Genomic DNA, 16,370 nt, shown 5'->3' on the forward strand with positions numbered 1-16,370 from the left:
CAGTTATAGCCGCATTCTGGGTACCAAAACGTAGGCTTCAACCAAGAATAAACAAAGAAACAACACACAGCGATTAAAGACCCTTACCGTGGAGTTTGTCGAGGCTCTGCTTGTGCTCCGGGCTGCTTTCTATCCACGTACGCTCTTCCTTGTCTTTTAACCTCTCCCGCTCCTTTTTGGACTTCTTCTTGTGCTGGCCACCTCCCTGATGGCCAATCGGGGTGGTGGGGCTTTCTGTCCTGGCCTCTGGCTTTGCCGGCTCCAAGGGGGAGCCGAACAGTTTGTGAACGATTGGGAAGCCATTTTGACCGGCTACCACTTGGCTCTGAGCTGTGGTCGCCTGGATCTCAGTCTTAGTGTGGAAGCTGGGGTCAGTGACAGGAGAGATCGGGCCAAGGCCTGCTTTGATCTTTGTCATATCTGACGCTAGCCTAGCCTCAGCTAGCCTCGCCTCAGCTAGCCTCGCCTCAGCTAGCTTAGCCTCAGTTAGCCTTGCGTCCGTTAGCCTGGCGTCCGCTAGCCTGCCGTCCGCTAGCCTGGCGTCCACTAGTCGGGGCCTGTTTAGGAGCCCGCAGTCCTGCGGGTCCGAAGGCACTGGGTGGTTCTGGGGAGAGAGAAGAGGAGAAAGGGAGAAGGGAAGAAGTTGAGAGAAAATCAGAGATCTCATCACACATCAGACTATTGGCTGTGTTTGCTGTACCTTGCTGCTGTTTTTGGGGAAGGTCTGAGAATTGAACGGACTACAGTGGGAAACGCACCAAGCCTCTTAATTCAACACAGGCATGCTGTAATGTTTACATTTTTGTTTGCAAAAGCGGCAGGGGAAAGTCTTTATCAAACATGTGATAGGGGCTTAGTTGTCGAGAAGCAGCCGTTCGGGATACGATGTACTACAGCTGAGCCAAGGGAAAGCACCGTGGTTCCTGGACCAAAGCCTGCCTTGCTTATTTTGACTTTGTCAATTTAAGGGAATTGCGCTTAATGCAATTTAAAGACAGAGAAAGAGGCCGTAAGGTCATCTGTGGAAAAAAATGATTGCAGCTGTAGCTCAAAACTATTTCATCGCTCAGTTATGGTTCCACGTCGACGCAACGCAATGACCACGCAGACACTTCGAAGCAGTCGTGAACCTTTTTTGGTTCTGCGTCGGGTTTAAGTAAGCGGACCAATCACAGCCCTCGCTGCTGCGTCGCCTCGAAGCAGGGTTAAAATCTTTGGGAGGCGCACGTCAGGCCCTAGGGGTTGACGCAAGTAGGGTCTTCAAGTACGTTATGGCTCTGTAAATCCCCTTGCATTGCGTCGACTTGGACCAATAACCAAGCCTGTAAGGTTGAACTTAGGGGCTTGGAATAGAATTGCTACATGTAAGCTGAGGCTCATGGTTTGAACCTCGAACCTTTCAGCAGGGGGCTTAACAACCTCACCAGCAGACGATCCTACCCATCAAAAACAAAAACAGAGGGATGCAGATTTGCGTTTCTCCTGGCTCTGCACTAACCTGGCCAGGAGTCTTCCCAGCCGCTGTCTCTCCTCCTCCGAGTAGCCGGGCCAGTCCTTCTGTACCAGCCTGTAGAAGCCGTCCCTCAGCTGGTAGCCGCTGTCTTTGGCACTCAGCCTGGCCACCTGGAAGACATTCACACACCGGTCACATCCTCCACCTCCTCTCCTCATGTCATCACTTCATCCCATGGTCCGGGAAGCGGACGTCAATAAGCATTCTGGGTACCAAAACATGGGCTTCAACGTAATAAAAAAAGAATAATTATACAATTGAACCGATTTTTTAATCACGTTCCTCATGACTGGGCTGAAACAACACGATTAAAGACCCTTACTGTGGAGTTTGTCCAGGCTGCTTTCTATCCACGGACGCTCTTCCTTGTCTTTTAACCTCTCCCGCTCCTTGTCCTTGTGCTTTTTGGACTTCTTCTTCTTGTGCTGGTTGCTGGCGAGTGTCTGGGGCTGGCCAGCATCAGGGCCGGCTCCCTGATGGCCAATCGGGGCGGTGGGGCCCTCTTTCCTGACGTCTGGCTCCAAGGGGGAGCCGAACAGTTTGTGAACGATTGGGAAGCCATTTTGACCGGCTACCACTTGGCTCTGAGCTGTGGTCGCCTGGATCTCAGTCTTAGTGTGGAAGCTGGGGTCAGAGAAAGCAGGGGTCTGGCCTAGGCCTGATTTTATCTTTGTCATGTTGGTGGTGCTTGTCACGGGAAGCGGGGGGCGGAGCCTCACGTCTGACGCTAGCCTAGCCTCAGCTAGCCTTGCGTCCGTTAGCCTGCCGTCCGCTAGCCTGCCGTCCACTAGCCTGGGCTTCTTGAGCGCCCCGCTGTCCTGCGGGTCTGAAGGCACTGGGCGTTTCTGGGGAGAGAAGAGAGAAGAAAGGGAGAAGGAAAGAAGGGGTGAGAAAAGGAGAGAGAGAAATAAGTAAAGTGGAATAGTGGAAGAAAGTCAGAAATAAAGAGACAGAGAAAAAAGGGAATAGAGAGAAAAGAAAGAACAATCAAATTAACTAGCAAACAAATTAATAAATAAATGAGCAAGGGAACAAATTAACAAAAGACAAAGAAATATTAAAGTTTGAGAGACGTACCACTGTTCGATTTTTGGCTGCGTTGGGATTCTGCGTGGAATTCTCGGAGGTCTTCTGAAGGGATGGGCTGGGGAGGGAAGTCCGTGATTGGCTGATGTTCTGCATGTGCGTCTTCCTGTAACAAAGACGATGACAACACGCATCACACTATTGGCTGTGTTTGCTGTGCCTTATTGCTGTTTTGGGGAAGGTCTGAGAATTTAACGGACTACAGTGGGAAATGCACCAAGCTCTGTAATTCCGACACAGGCATGACGTAATGTTTACATTTTTGTTTGCAAAGCGGAACCAAGGAAAAGCTGGTGGTTCCTGGACCAAAGCCTGCCTCGCTTATTTTGACTTAACAACTTTACCAAAAAAATATTTCATCACTTAGGAGATAATTTTTCCAACACGACTTACAGCGATACTTCCCTAAGGTTGAACTTAGGGGCTTGGAATAGCATTGCTGCAGGTACCCATCAAAAACAAAAACAAAAACAGAGGGATGCAGATTTCCGTATCTCCTGGCTCTGCACTAACCTGGCCAGGAGTCTTCCCAGCAGCTGTCGCTCATCCTCGGAGTAGCCGGGCCAGTCCTTCTGTACCAGCCTGTAGAAGTCGTCCCTCAGCAGGTAACCGCTGTCTTTGGCACTCAGCCTGGCCACCTGGAAGACATTCACACACCGGTCACATCCTCCATCTCCTCTCCTCATATAATCACTTCATCCCATGGCCCTCCACTGGTCCGGGAAGCACTGAACCACTTAGTAGCAGACATGTGGGGACGGAGCAAATATTTAAACAGAACATTGCGGATGAATAAAGATTATTCATTTATTTACTGTTGAGTTTAGTGAACATTCGCTGCAGATTTTTGCTCATGAATTCAACCATAAAACAAACAAAAGCTTCTAAATAGAGCACACAACACATGGGCTGACTTTTTCCCCATAGCGTGTTGCTCAAAAAAAACACACAAAGTGGTTCCCACAGCACAACATAACCCAGCTTTGATCCTTCAAATGAGCCCAACTAGTATTCTTCGAACCATGAATAATGCAGAAAGTGTAACATGCATAATATCAGGATAATATGTCCCTCTTCTCTTTTAAAAGGCATGTTATTTTTATTTGTGACTTCAAAATGAAAGAGTTGCTAAGACTTAGTGGGATTCAGTCTTAAGCTGTTTTAACAGAGAAAATACACTCGTTCAAATGTATCACAGATTAAACTAGGGGTGACCTCGAATCTCCAACACGTCAAATATTCAAGAGAAAGGAATCAAGCCAACGTCAACTTCAATAGAGTACTAAAGTGAAAACGTCACATTGTCCTGGCAACCGGATTTTCAGTTCTAAACAACCGAACGAGAAATTGCGTTTTCCATTGCTGCCATGTGTTGTTTCTTTCAAAATTAAAATAAATCAATTTCAAGAGGTGAAAATCACTACCAATCGAAACATGTTGAGGCTTTCTTGTGTTCCCCTGGGGTATTAAAAAGAAAAGTTTGAAGACGTTACTTTAGTTTTTTTCTTTTATATGAAGACAATCTATTCTCAATATTACTTGGTAAATCAAACTCGCAAATCAATTCGCTAAAAATCTTTCATTTTCTATATAGAGTTCGTGGGGCATAGGATTTCCCCTTGTTAATTTGGTTGGTTTAGAACCGAATATCGGTTGCTACGGAAACGTGATGTCACACTTTAGTACTCTATAGTTGAATCGTCTTGGTGGGAAAATGGCTCAACAGTGGGACATTGCGTTTGAAGAATGGGATTGCCCAATGAGTAAGACCTTGGCATTGCTTGGCTTCTAGAAGGAATAGCCTTTATGATATACAATGTTTTTCTGTGGGGGATCAGTCTTTTTAATTTCTAAACAATTAAAAGCAAAAAATAAAGTAAAATGCATACTGTCTCACCAGCAGCTGTAATGTTTCCTTCCTTCTGTACTAGGTAGTGCATTTTCGCTGTGATGCTAAATTTAATGGTTCTGGTATGGTGACTGGTACATTAACATGTATTTTAAATATGTAATCGAATACTATAGTAAGCTTATAGTAGCCTATATTTTCTGTCAAATTGAATAAATATGTCGTCATATAGTGGAAAATAAATCAGTTTGTTAGTAGCTATGGGAAACCCTTAAATGCAAATTGATCATTTTAAAAGTAACCCAAATTTGGTATCATTGAGCCGCATAAAGAATGATCAAAGATAAATTATTCAACAGTATTCCACAACGTCGAGAAAACCAGTTTGGCAATGTCAAAGCTTAGCCAAGGACACCTCTAATAAAAGCATGACAGAACTATAAGAGAGAGAGAGATAGACAAAGATAGACCCACAGAAAGGTAGAAAGCCATAGATACACTCATAGTCTGACCTAGATATACAAAGTGCCAGAGACAGACGGACATGGGGAAACAGAGAAAGAGAAAGATAGACGGAGAAAGATAGACTGACAGACAAACAGACAGACAGACAGACGGTCTCACAGTCTGTGTGAGGACGCTTTAACCCCTGGTCTATTGGAGCCAGATTGCCTTTCTCTGAGGACATCAATCTGTGGGAGGTCTTCTGACAGAGCAGACCTGCCCTGCAGCAGCACTACCTCACAAGAGGTCATTACACAGCTGACCTAATTACACACACTGACATCTACACACACACAGACTTGCACACAGACACACAGACAAACACACACTGATGTGAACAAACACACACACACACACGCAAATACACAGACTTGCACACAGACAAACACACACACACAGACAAAAACACACTTACTGCTGTGTGCACTCACACTCACATACACACACTGACGTGAACAAACACACACACAAACAGACAGCCACACCCACATATGTGGATGAAGATGCCCCATATCCATACTCAAACACAGAAAAAACACCACAAAAACACCAGAGAAAAATATGCATAGAGAAAAACCTTCCTCTTACTCACTCTCTGTTTTAACTACACCGACCATCGCTGGTAGTTTGAAACTCTTGCAGTCGTACAATAGTAGCAGATACATTCTTTCCATGTTGTGTGCGTGTACAAAATAACACATTTACAGACAGACACGCACGCACACACACACACACACACACACACACACACACACACACACACACACACACACACACACACACACACACACACACACACACACACACACACACACACACACACACACACACACACACACACACATATAAAGCATACACACCTCGTCCAGCACGGGGCCCAGGTCGGCCTTGTCCCGCGGCGGGGCCCTCTCGCGGTCCAGCCATAGCAGCAGCTCAGGCTTGCGGTAGGGCTTGAGGGCCAGTAGGTGGATGACCCGCTCCTTCAGGGGCCGCTGGGTCACCACCCCTGGGGCCCCGGGCGGCCCTGGGGCCCTCCGGTTGGGGGGGGAGTGCTTGAGGAGACCATGGTCTGGTGGGGGAGCGGTGGCAGGGTACAGGACCGGCCGCTTGGGGAACTTGACACATTTATCTGGAAGGTAGGGAGAAATGTTGGGTTTTTATGGATGAGCGGGAATAGGGACAGCCAAGTAAGCTTTCTCTTAGAAAGACAAGCCTGCTGTTGAAGCAGGTTTGGATTTAGGGCTGAACGATTTGGGGAAATAATCGAATTGCGATTATTTCAACCAATAATGTCGCACAATATTGCGATTTAGAATGTGATTCTTCTTTCTAAAACTCCTTATGTTCTGTATTATTCATTAAACAAGCAATAAATTTACATTTACATTTAGGGCATTTAGCAGACGCTTTTATCCAAAGCGACTTACAATAAGTACATTTGTCATAAGAAATAAATAAATCATTCTACAGTATGACAAACACAACATTGGAAGCAACATATAAACTGCTCTTTCCTTTAGGCCAGGCCTATGTGTTGAGATGAATTGATGCATGAATTTATATTATAACAGCTTTATTTAACTATTGAATTGTAAAAGAAAAAGAAATACGAATCGAACTGATCCCAAGTCAGTTACAGTAACAAATGTGTTTGGTTAAAAGTTATTTTTATATTAATCACAGCCTTTGCGATTTGCTAATCGCATTCTATTACATTGCGATGTCGACTTAAATTTGATTAATCGTTCAGCCCTAATTGTATTCATACAATTGTATTCAAATGTTGAAATTTCATGCATTTCACAGCGACAGCCAGAGACAAACAACCACATTGCCAGTCTATGGGGCTGATGTGAGATTAAAGGGATACGCCGAGATATCTGTAAATGCCCAATGTGTTAAAAATAGTAGCTGATTCAAAACAATTGCCAGTAACAACGCAATCTTTTATCGTTTATCTGCAAACCCACAAATAATTTGTGAGCTTTTTTCGGCGCTGGGATCATTAGGCTACCTGGGATGTGCCGCTGGCGCAATTATATTTTCCGCTGCTTCTTGCTGTGTCGTCTACGCTGACATGTCAGCTGCGCATCGCGGCTAGCCTAATCATCACTGTGCCGAAAATAGTGCTGAATTATTGGCAAACCCGGGACACATTGGAAATCGTCGGAAATAAATTCAAAGTGTATTACCCTCACATTAATAGCAACTCTGTAAGTCAACAGAGACGGCAAATGGAACGAAAATCGAACCCAACCAACTCCTCTTTTTGACGCCCAATGATGAATTCGGAAAAACACGACTTTAAGGCTGAGAGTGCAATCATTAAAAATATGTACATCTATAATATATACACGAAGGGGCGAATCGCCTCTCGAGTGTAAAGGCTTAGTTATGGTTGGACGTTGACACAACACAAGGGGGTTCACCGCAAGGACCTGACATGCGCCTCCCAAAAATTGCGTCGAGGCAACGCAGCAGCTAGGGCTGTGATTGGTCCGCTCACTAAAACCCGCCGCAGAACCAAAACAGGTTCACGACTGCGTCAAAAAGTCTGCGTGGTCATCGCGTTGCGTTAGATTTCAAACCATAACTATGCCGTAAGTCAGGGGTGCCCAACCAGTCGATCGCGGTCTACCAGTAGACCACCGACAGATCCCAAGTCGACCGCGAGGGGTGAAGAAGATATATATATATTTTTTAATAAAATTAAAAAATGAAATAAAATTTTCACCCTGAGTGGGAGGAAGATTATTGATTATTGTTGAGAAGGTGCCGTGCGCAGACGGAATGAAACCCCCACTGAAGTCCATAGGTTCACGATACAACCCCCCCCCCCCCCCCCCCCCCTCCCCCCCCCCTTGCTTGCATGTGCCTAGTGTCAACAGGTTTGCAATGTTGACACTAGGCTGGTAGATCTCGGGAGGTTGGCTACTTGAAAAGTAGATCTTGGGTCAAAAAAGGTTGGGCACGCCTGCCGTAAGTCAACTAACCAAATCTGTTAGGGACTACCCTGAAACAACTTCAACTGCACATCCGTCATGAGGCTAGGCTAGGCTAAGGCTAGGCCACGGCAGGCTTCTGGCACACACAGCAGGGCCAAGGGAGATAGACATCTCTCTGCGTTAATCCCTTTACAGGGTTAAGCTGTGCTTTGAAGGTCAAAGGCTAGGCCTTCTTTCTTCAACCACATCAAGAATGCGTTGACGTCAGATAAGGCACCGTTACCTTTCTCCGTAAATCCATACCGAAAACACATCACAATTTGTATAACAGCTGTGTCAGGGTTGGGAAGAATGTGCGCTATGAGTCAGGACGTGTCTGAAAGTAGCTGTGGCCTATTCTCACTTACTACCCCCAGGCAGGGGGGGGTCGAGAACGTTCAAGAGCTGGTGTTATTAGATATGTCCTGTTAGCACGCATGTTGCTAACTCATAACCAAACACTACGACCAAGGGCTGATGTTACACAATAGAGCTAGACAGACAGTTCCAAACCCTGGAGCAGGAGCCTCTCACTCTCTTGCTCTCTCTTGCGCTCTCTCTCTTGCGCTCTCTCTCTCTCTCTCTCTCTCTCTCTCTCTCTCTCTCTCTCTCTCTCTCTCTCTCTCTCTCTCTCTCTCTCTCTCTCTCTCTCTCTCTCTCTCTCTCTCTCTCTCTCTCTCTCTCTCTCTCCCACTCTCTCTCTCTCTCTCTCGCTCTCTCTCTCTGTCTCTCTCTCTCTCTACTAACTGTCTGTGTCTCTCCACCGCTGGCTGCAACGTCTAGACGCACGCCAAGATACAATATTGCATTACCGTGTCAAAAGTGAAGCGGGGAGGAGGAGGGGGAAAGGGAGGGGAGGGGGAAACGGCCTGCCGATGCATGTCTTCCTGAAGATTTTATTTGCTCATTGATCTACTGGAACCCAGGTGTTCAGAATCCAATGATAAGATCAATGCGGAGGACCAGACTGGCAGGACCGCTTCCACAGTATAAAGATATGGGATATGGGGAGCTTTGAAGGGCAGGAGGCCAGGAGCTGTGCTGACCTATGCTGAACTTGAGACAGAAAATATATGAAGCCACGAGAAATGATATGCTAAATGCCCATTTGCACAAATACATGTAAATTATTTCACAAAGTGGATTTCCTTTTACACTGCACAGTTCATACCGCAAGCCTACCGAAAACGTGTGTGTTGTGAGCGCCCCGTGGTTCACCTGGTAGAGCGTGTACCGTTAAGGCCCAGTCCTTATCGCAGCGCCCGGTGTTTGATTCCTGACCGTGTTCCTGCCTGTCCTTTGCTGCTAGTCTTCCCTGCTCTCGCCCATACCTTCCTTTCTTACCCACTTCATAATAAACAGGACAAAACCTTCAACCTTAAATAATTCAAAAATCTGTCTTTTAACTTTATATTCAATATTTAAATTGTTGTCATCATTTCAACAACTTCATTACCACAAGTTATATTCAAACCACTTTAATCTTTACCTGGTTCAAAAATCTTTACCTGTTGAAAAGAATGAACAAACGTGTCATGTCACGTGACCCAGTGGACCAATAGGACGGCAGAGCCTTACTGGGATAAGTGGCTCCGGGCTTGATCTCGATGGCCGAGCGGCTCCAGCTGTCCTTCTCCACCTGGGACACCCTCTCCCGGGTCATCTGGTAGGAGTCGTCGGTGGCGCACACCGTGATCTTGTCCTGGATGCTGCCCTGGCCCTCCAGCTGCTCCCTGCCCTCCCTGTGGGGACCAAACCAACAACACACGCCGCATGAGGTCCCTGGTGGGTGGCTGCCCTCTGGCTGAAGACGGCTAGCTCCCCCTGCCACACACACACACGCACATAGACAACTGAGACACATACATATACACACACACACGCACGCGCGCGTACACAGGCACGCAACAAACCCATACACACACGGACAGACGCAGACACAGACACACACACACACACACACTAGCACACGACACACACCCCACACGTATACACAGACAAATGCGCACACGCAGAGACACATCCCAAACACACACACACACACACACACACACACACACACACAACTTACACACCGTTCTGAAGACACAAGCTACACACTGGCAGCCAAGGGCTAGCATGGGATCCCACATAGCATATTTGTCTCTGTGGTGAGAGCTGGCTTAGGCAGGCCTGTGCTTATGTTAAGTCACCGTACGGATATAGGCCCCCGCAGCTAGCCATGTTCAAAGAAGGATATCGCCCCAAGGGAAGGCAGCGGGATTAGCCCGGCTCCTGCCATCAGGGCACGACACAAAGTCTATCTCCAATCAAAGTGAAAACTGATTAAAGGAGAGTGATGTGATGTGTAGGACTTCCAAGTCTGGCACCTCTGTTAACATGGGTCTCAATTTATTTCCCTGCGTAGTGTAGCATGATAAGCCCTTGAGTAAGTTAACACTCCTGTTTGCATGAGTGTTACCAGTTAGATCCCCCCCCCTCGATCGTTTCATAGTAGTAGTAGTCGGAGTAGTAGTAGGAGTCGTAGTAATATACTTGTATATAATATATTTGTTTTCAGTGGAGAGAATAAAAAGATCCCAGTTCTCACAGGTGTTTAAGTTATGCTCTTAAACTGGAAAATGTCCTTTAAAAGCAATTTAGTCGGAAGACGTTTGATTTGTGCAAAGCACCACATTCTCCCAACGTCCGAAAGCAAATTTCTCACGTTGCACTTCCGAAACTGAACATTTCAGGGAAAACCCCAAACATTCCCAAATGCTAGACCTTGTCCTTTAATTGAGGTGAAGCAATCAGGGAAGGAGCACAGAAGTACAGAAACCTCTGTCTGCGTTTTCCCAGGGGGCCACAGGGCAGGACAAGCGAGACCCAGTGTTTTGTTACTGTCTCTCAGTGCTCCCACGTCCAGAGCCCAGACCGCAGCGAGACGTCGGGTTTTGCCCACATGCCACTACAGAACTATGGAGCCACTGACCCATAGAGGAGACCACGCCTGTCATTATGGGGTCAGATCTGACCAGGTCAAGACATATGTACTGTGACCCAAGAATACCCCAAATCACCATTTCACAACTGAGTGATTCTTGGTGTCCCAAAAATATATATATTTTACCGATCGATTCAATGACTAGAAAGTTAAATGTCATAAGATATATTTTGGTTACAAAATAGATTGTTGGGCTTTTGATAATCCTGTCCATGGCAGGTTCGACATTCTGGGGTGAATGTGTATTATGCATTCATTGCTCAAGTCCTCCTAGCTGAAGTCCACTTATCAAGTGTCTACACCTGCCGTCACACACACATTCTTACAACATCTATTCTACAAATTTCATATCAATCCCAAAACAAATATAGCACATTTAACAAAAAGTGTGTTCATCTTAAAGCCGCAGTCCTTTATTCTGACATACCTACTCTGATCTCCGTTCAGCAGTGTTCCCGTGGTGGGGACTTTATATTTTATATTTGTGGTGACTCCCAATTGTGATTATTCTCCCCCTCACCTGTGAGAGCTGTTTGTGGACTAGCGGCTAAATTGCTTTAGCTGTGGATGTGACGGCAGTACCTGGACACATATTGGTGGATGCAGTCAAAGCTGGCCTGCGGCTGGTCCTTGCTGTCGCTGGACAGGTAGAAGGAGAAGAGACGCAGGGTCTCGGCGGTCTCAGCAGCAGGGGCCGGGATCTTGATGAACTAAAGGAGAGAGGAACACAGAGAGCAAGGATATGTTATAGTCCCATTCTGCCCATTTTTAAACATCATGCACTGGGCGCTTCGATACGAAGCCTCTCACAATGAAGGGTTAGGGCCTACGTTTCTTAGCACGGGACGCACCACTGAGAACCAAACCCTTCACTTTGCCAGGAGAATACCCTGCAGGGACCAGTCGAGCTACACAGGAAAAACACACAAATGCACGCCCACACGCATGGTCATCATTCAATGGAATTTATTTAAATCTAAGTTAAAATCAGAAAAGATATATCCTTAAAATCTAAATATGACATTTGAAACGTCAGAGAGAAAGATTTAGACCATGCTTTACGCCTCCATATACTTCAATGGGATGACGATCTGTTTTGAATGTTTTTTTAAAATGATAAGCTTTTTGTGTATTTTGTAGAAATAGTGTGAAATTCCCCATAGTTAAAATATTATATAATATTACGTGGAATATTTATCACCCAGCCCCGGTTCACACTCTGGCTAACCTGCAGTGTTTCTGTTATTTAACTGACAACAGATTGGACTTGTGTATCTTTAATCGCTGCTTCTCTCTGGCAGTGCATCATACAGAAACAGGACAAACTCCAACTGACTTGTGTGCAAATCATGCTCTGGAAACACACACACACACACACGTTGTTGGCACTGAGGAGAGTCCAAAGTTTCTCCGGCCATGCCTCGTCAACTCACTGTCGAAGTCAGATATTAACAAAGACTGTGTTATGTTTTCGTTTGTATATCTCATATATTGTCCGGATTTAGAGTCGAGGACTGGACAATGTGGCGGTTAACCCCAGCCCGACCTGCCTGCCCCCCCCCCTCACACACAGCATTATGCCCACATGCAGATGGAAACACATATGCCACACAGACATTCAGAACGACACACACACACACTCTTATGAACAAACACACACACACTTATGAAAACACATATGCCACATACATAAGCACATGCAAGCACACACACACGCCATACAAACATAGGCATGCAAACACACAGACACACACACAGACTTATGAACACACACATGCAACACAAACATATATGCCTGTAAACACACACACACACACACACACACACACACACACACACACACACACACACACACACACACACACACACACACACACACACACACACACACACACACACACACACGGGATGGAAATTAACTTTTTTGCCAACCAGCCACTCATCTTTTTTACCAGCCACTTTTTATACGCAATATATATTTTTAATATATGCTTACATTTTAAACAATATAATAGTAACAATAGATAAGAAAAGTGTTTTTCGTACGCATCTTTTTTTCCATCAGAAGTGATTTTTACTGTAATGCCGCTTTTCCACCGCACATGTAGCTCGACTCGACACGACTCGACACGACACGACTCGACACGGTAGCAGCACGGGTGCTTTTCCACCGCAAATAGTACCTCCTGGACGTGGGCGGGGTCGGCTGCGCGAAAGGGCCGTGACGTATTTGTGTACGCGACGCAAACAACAAATACGCAACCCACACATGGACAGAACCCACATAACAACAATGGAGGACATCGATCGCATTACTATTATTAGCTGGCATGTTGAAGAAGTTGGAGAAGTGGAACATGTTGGCTGCGCGCTGCTATGGATGTTACCAGCATGGTTGCCATGTCGCTCTCGTGACTTCGTCACACTCTCTGGCCAATCAGTCGCCGGCCGTCTGCCGACGTCACCTTTTAGCATCGGCTCAGCTCGCTTGGAACCTAGAGCGAGTAGGTACTAGAAAAAGCAGCCACTTCAGGTACCAGATACCATGGTACCGCGGTGGAAACGCAAAAAATGCGAGCTGAGTCGAGTCGTGTCGAGTCGTGTCGAGCTGGTACCATGCAGTGGAAAAGCGGCATAAGTAGGTGCTACCAAGGAACTGAGTTGAAAACGTTACACTCTTACCGCATATGATAAACAATACACAGGTATCTGCCATGTTAAGTCATGTTTATTTCAAAGGTGTTACGATGACAAGTTTGGGGATAATTCATCTATACAAAGAATTTTCAATAAAAAACAAATTGACATATTAACAATAAAACAACATGCATGGCTACACCATCATAAGTCAATTTGTTTTTTTATATTTACATGTGACTGCATACAAATATGTCCACAGACATGGTGGCTAACATATGATAGTAAGCATTATTGGCCCTTAACACTAATATTCAGAAAAAACACTGCCTCAAAAGGCTATTGGCTTAAGCAATACAAGTAGAGGCATATACTTGAACTTTATACCCTGAAATTGTAAACGTTGCAAACGTGCAAAAACATAATTATATATTTATGTGGCATTCAGTCCAATGCTGAAAATATATCTGTGGCATTCAGTAGGCCAATGCTGCGGTGAAGTGTGTAAAGTACGACCAAGTGTTTCTTTCTGTTCAATAGTCTAGATAGAACTTTATCAATCCCCTGTAGGAGAAATGTGTTAATGTATGTCCCTATAAAACAATAATGGTAAAAAAATAAGGAATCTAATTAATTAGAACCAAACAAATTCACACATTAGCGTTAGAGTTTAGATTTTCTGCCCGCACCCGAGCCCGAACCGAACCGACCCGACCCGCGGGCCGGGTCGGTCCAATATTTCCCGCCACTATCCTCGGGTCGGATCGGACCGGGCGTGATCAAGCTTTTTTTAATTATTATTGTTATTATTTTTAATCACTATTAGCTTAATTGGTACGGGCAAAATTGTCTATTAATCAGACGAAATATTCTATATAGGTAGATAATATTCTTAATGTATACAAAGTTGCAGAAGTCAGACTACGAAATTGCAAAAGGCAACGTGTCATGCGCAGTTTTCCTCCACTGGCAAGCGTAACACCGAGCCTTGTAAGTCTCTTCATTTGGATGTACGCTACGATCCAATTACGAATAAACACACATTTAGGCTACACGTGTTGTCCTTGTTGCATTGTTCATCTGGATAATTGTTAACCAATTTCTGTGATTCACTTCAAGCAACTCAAAATTGTTGTTGACAGCGTCAGCTATAACCGCCCACATATTAAGAAATGGTCGGGTTTAAATCGGTCGCGGGCTCATCATTACAGTTAATGTACTGGGCTGGGCCGGGCCGGGCTCGAATGAGCACGGGCTCGGATAGGGTCGGGTTTGATTTTTCGGCCCGATCTAAGCTCTAATTAGCGTTCATGCAAATCTATTAAAGGTTAATTTATGGAAGTTCTCTCCAGTCACGCTGAAAGTAGTTCGCTAGTAGTAGCGCTTTAATTTGCAGTGTCAAAGATTTTGAGAAATTTGAATGCTGACTAATTTCTCAGAATTCTGACACTGCAAATTATTGCGCGCTACGACTAGTGAACTACTTTAAAAAAAAAAAACTCGACACCGCGGCCAGGTGACAAATGACTGGTGAGAACCTTCTTAAAGGAACCTTTAATGCTGGATTTAATTATCAGAATTCGGATTTTATCCAAGTATTCTGACTTTATTATCAGAATGCTGAATTTTATCTCACAATTCAGACTTTATTAGCCTATTCGATTTCTTAATTAAAATTCTTGTGATGAATAATCTGCATTTGTGCAGCACTTTAATTCCAGTCAACTTTTTTTTTCTAACACCAGCACTTCCACAACTATGCCCATGTTCCTGACTGCTATATACAAAACCATTTATAGCGCATCTACTTTTCTGCTGGGTAGTGATAGTCGCCCTAAATGCAGCTTTAATGTGGGCTCTGATTCTGAATGAATGCCGCTGCTGAACTGTGTGAATAAATAAAGGGAACTGAAATCTAAAGAAGACACATGGTTTTGATGTACCGGTGAATTCCAGCTGTAAGTGGAACATTGCTGCCATCAGGGGAAATTAATGTAGCCTAGGCCTATTGTAAGTAGCTTTATATTCCTTGTTTTTTTGTTGAACATATCCATTTGGTATGACAATAGATACTGAATATTTCTTCATGTGGAGAACCTCTCTAGATTCCCCCACCCCCACACAGATTTTTTCCTGTAGAAACCAGCTATGGTGGAAACCGATACGCCCTCTCAACCACAAAATGTTTGAGTCACTTCTATGGAAGTAAATCTGTGCCATCGGATTTTGAAAATAAAAAGCCATTGAATTCTAAGCACTGAATATTTTACTTCCATACACTACTCCTTATCATACCTCTCTCTCGTTGGTTACACAAATGTTACCATGGACTAGTGTTGGCTCGTTCGTTCGCGAACCGGTTCGAATGAACGAGTCTTTAGGACGAACGAACCGAACCGGTTCTCTCGTTCGTTCGTTCGTCTCGTTCACCATTCGATTCACCGGAAACTGGACTGAACGAACGAACGAGTTTCCGGTAGCACTAACTCCACTGAGTCTGACTGACTCAGCTGAGAGGCGTGCATTCCATGATGCGATTTACCGCTACCGGAAACCAGGCTGAATGAACAAACGATTCGGGAAAGACTCCTCCCAGTTCAGTCGAGTTTCCGGTAGCGGTGAATCGCATCATGGAATGCACGCCATTGCACGGTTCTCAGCTGAGTCAGTCAGACTCAGTGCTACCGGAAACTCGACTGAACTGGGAGGAGTCGTTCACGAATCGTATGTTCGTTCAGCCTGGTTTCCGGTAGCGGTAAATCGCATCATGGAATGGACGCCATTGCACGGTTCTCAGCTGAGTCAGTCAGA

General features: G+C 45.2%; 1 protein-coding gene across 1 annotated transcript in view; it reads right to left on the reverse strand.

Moving 5' to 3' along the window:
• LOC132471694 (RNA polymerase II elongation factor ELL-like) overlaps positions 1 to 16,370 on the reverse strand; it is a 35,540-nt gene that overhangs the window by 5,758 nt on the left and 13,412 nt on the right. The window contains exons 3-10 of the mRNA XM_060070920.1: positions 11,505 to 11,632; positions 9,515 to 9,678; positions 5,813 to 6,081; positions 3,113 to 3,237; positions 2,591 to 2,705; positions 1,836 to 2,358; positions 1,499 to 1,623; positions 88 to 604 (exon numbers count right to left, since the gene is read on the reverse strand). Of these exons, the coding sequence (XP_059926903.1) occupies positions 88 to 604; positions 1,499 to 1,623; positions 1,836 to 2,358; positions 2,591 to 2,705; positions 3,113 to 3,237; positions 5,813 to 6,081; positions 9,515 to 9,678; positions 11,505 to 11,632 (1,966 nt within the window). The remainder of the gene's footprint in view (positions 1 to 87; positions 605 to 1,498; positions 1,624 to 1,835; positions 2,359 to 2,590; positions 2,706 to 3,112; positions 3,238 to 5,812; positions 6,082 to 9,514; positions 9,679 to 11,504; positions 11,633 to 16,370) is intronic.

Source organism: Gadus macrocephalus, chromosome 14 (genome assembly GCF_031168955.1).
Source record: "Gadus macrocephalus chromosome 14, ASM3116895v1".
NCBI classification, from domain to species: Eukaryota; Metazoa; Chordata; class Actinopteri; order Gadiformes; family Gadidae; genus Gadus; species Gadus macrocephalus.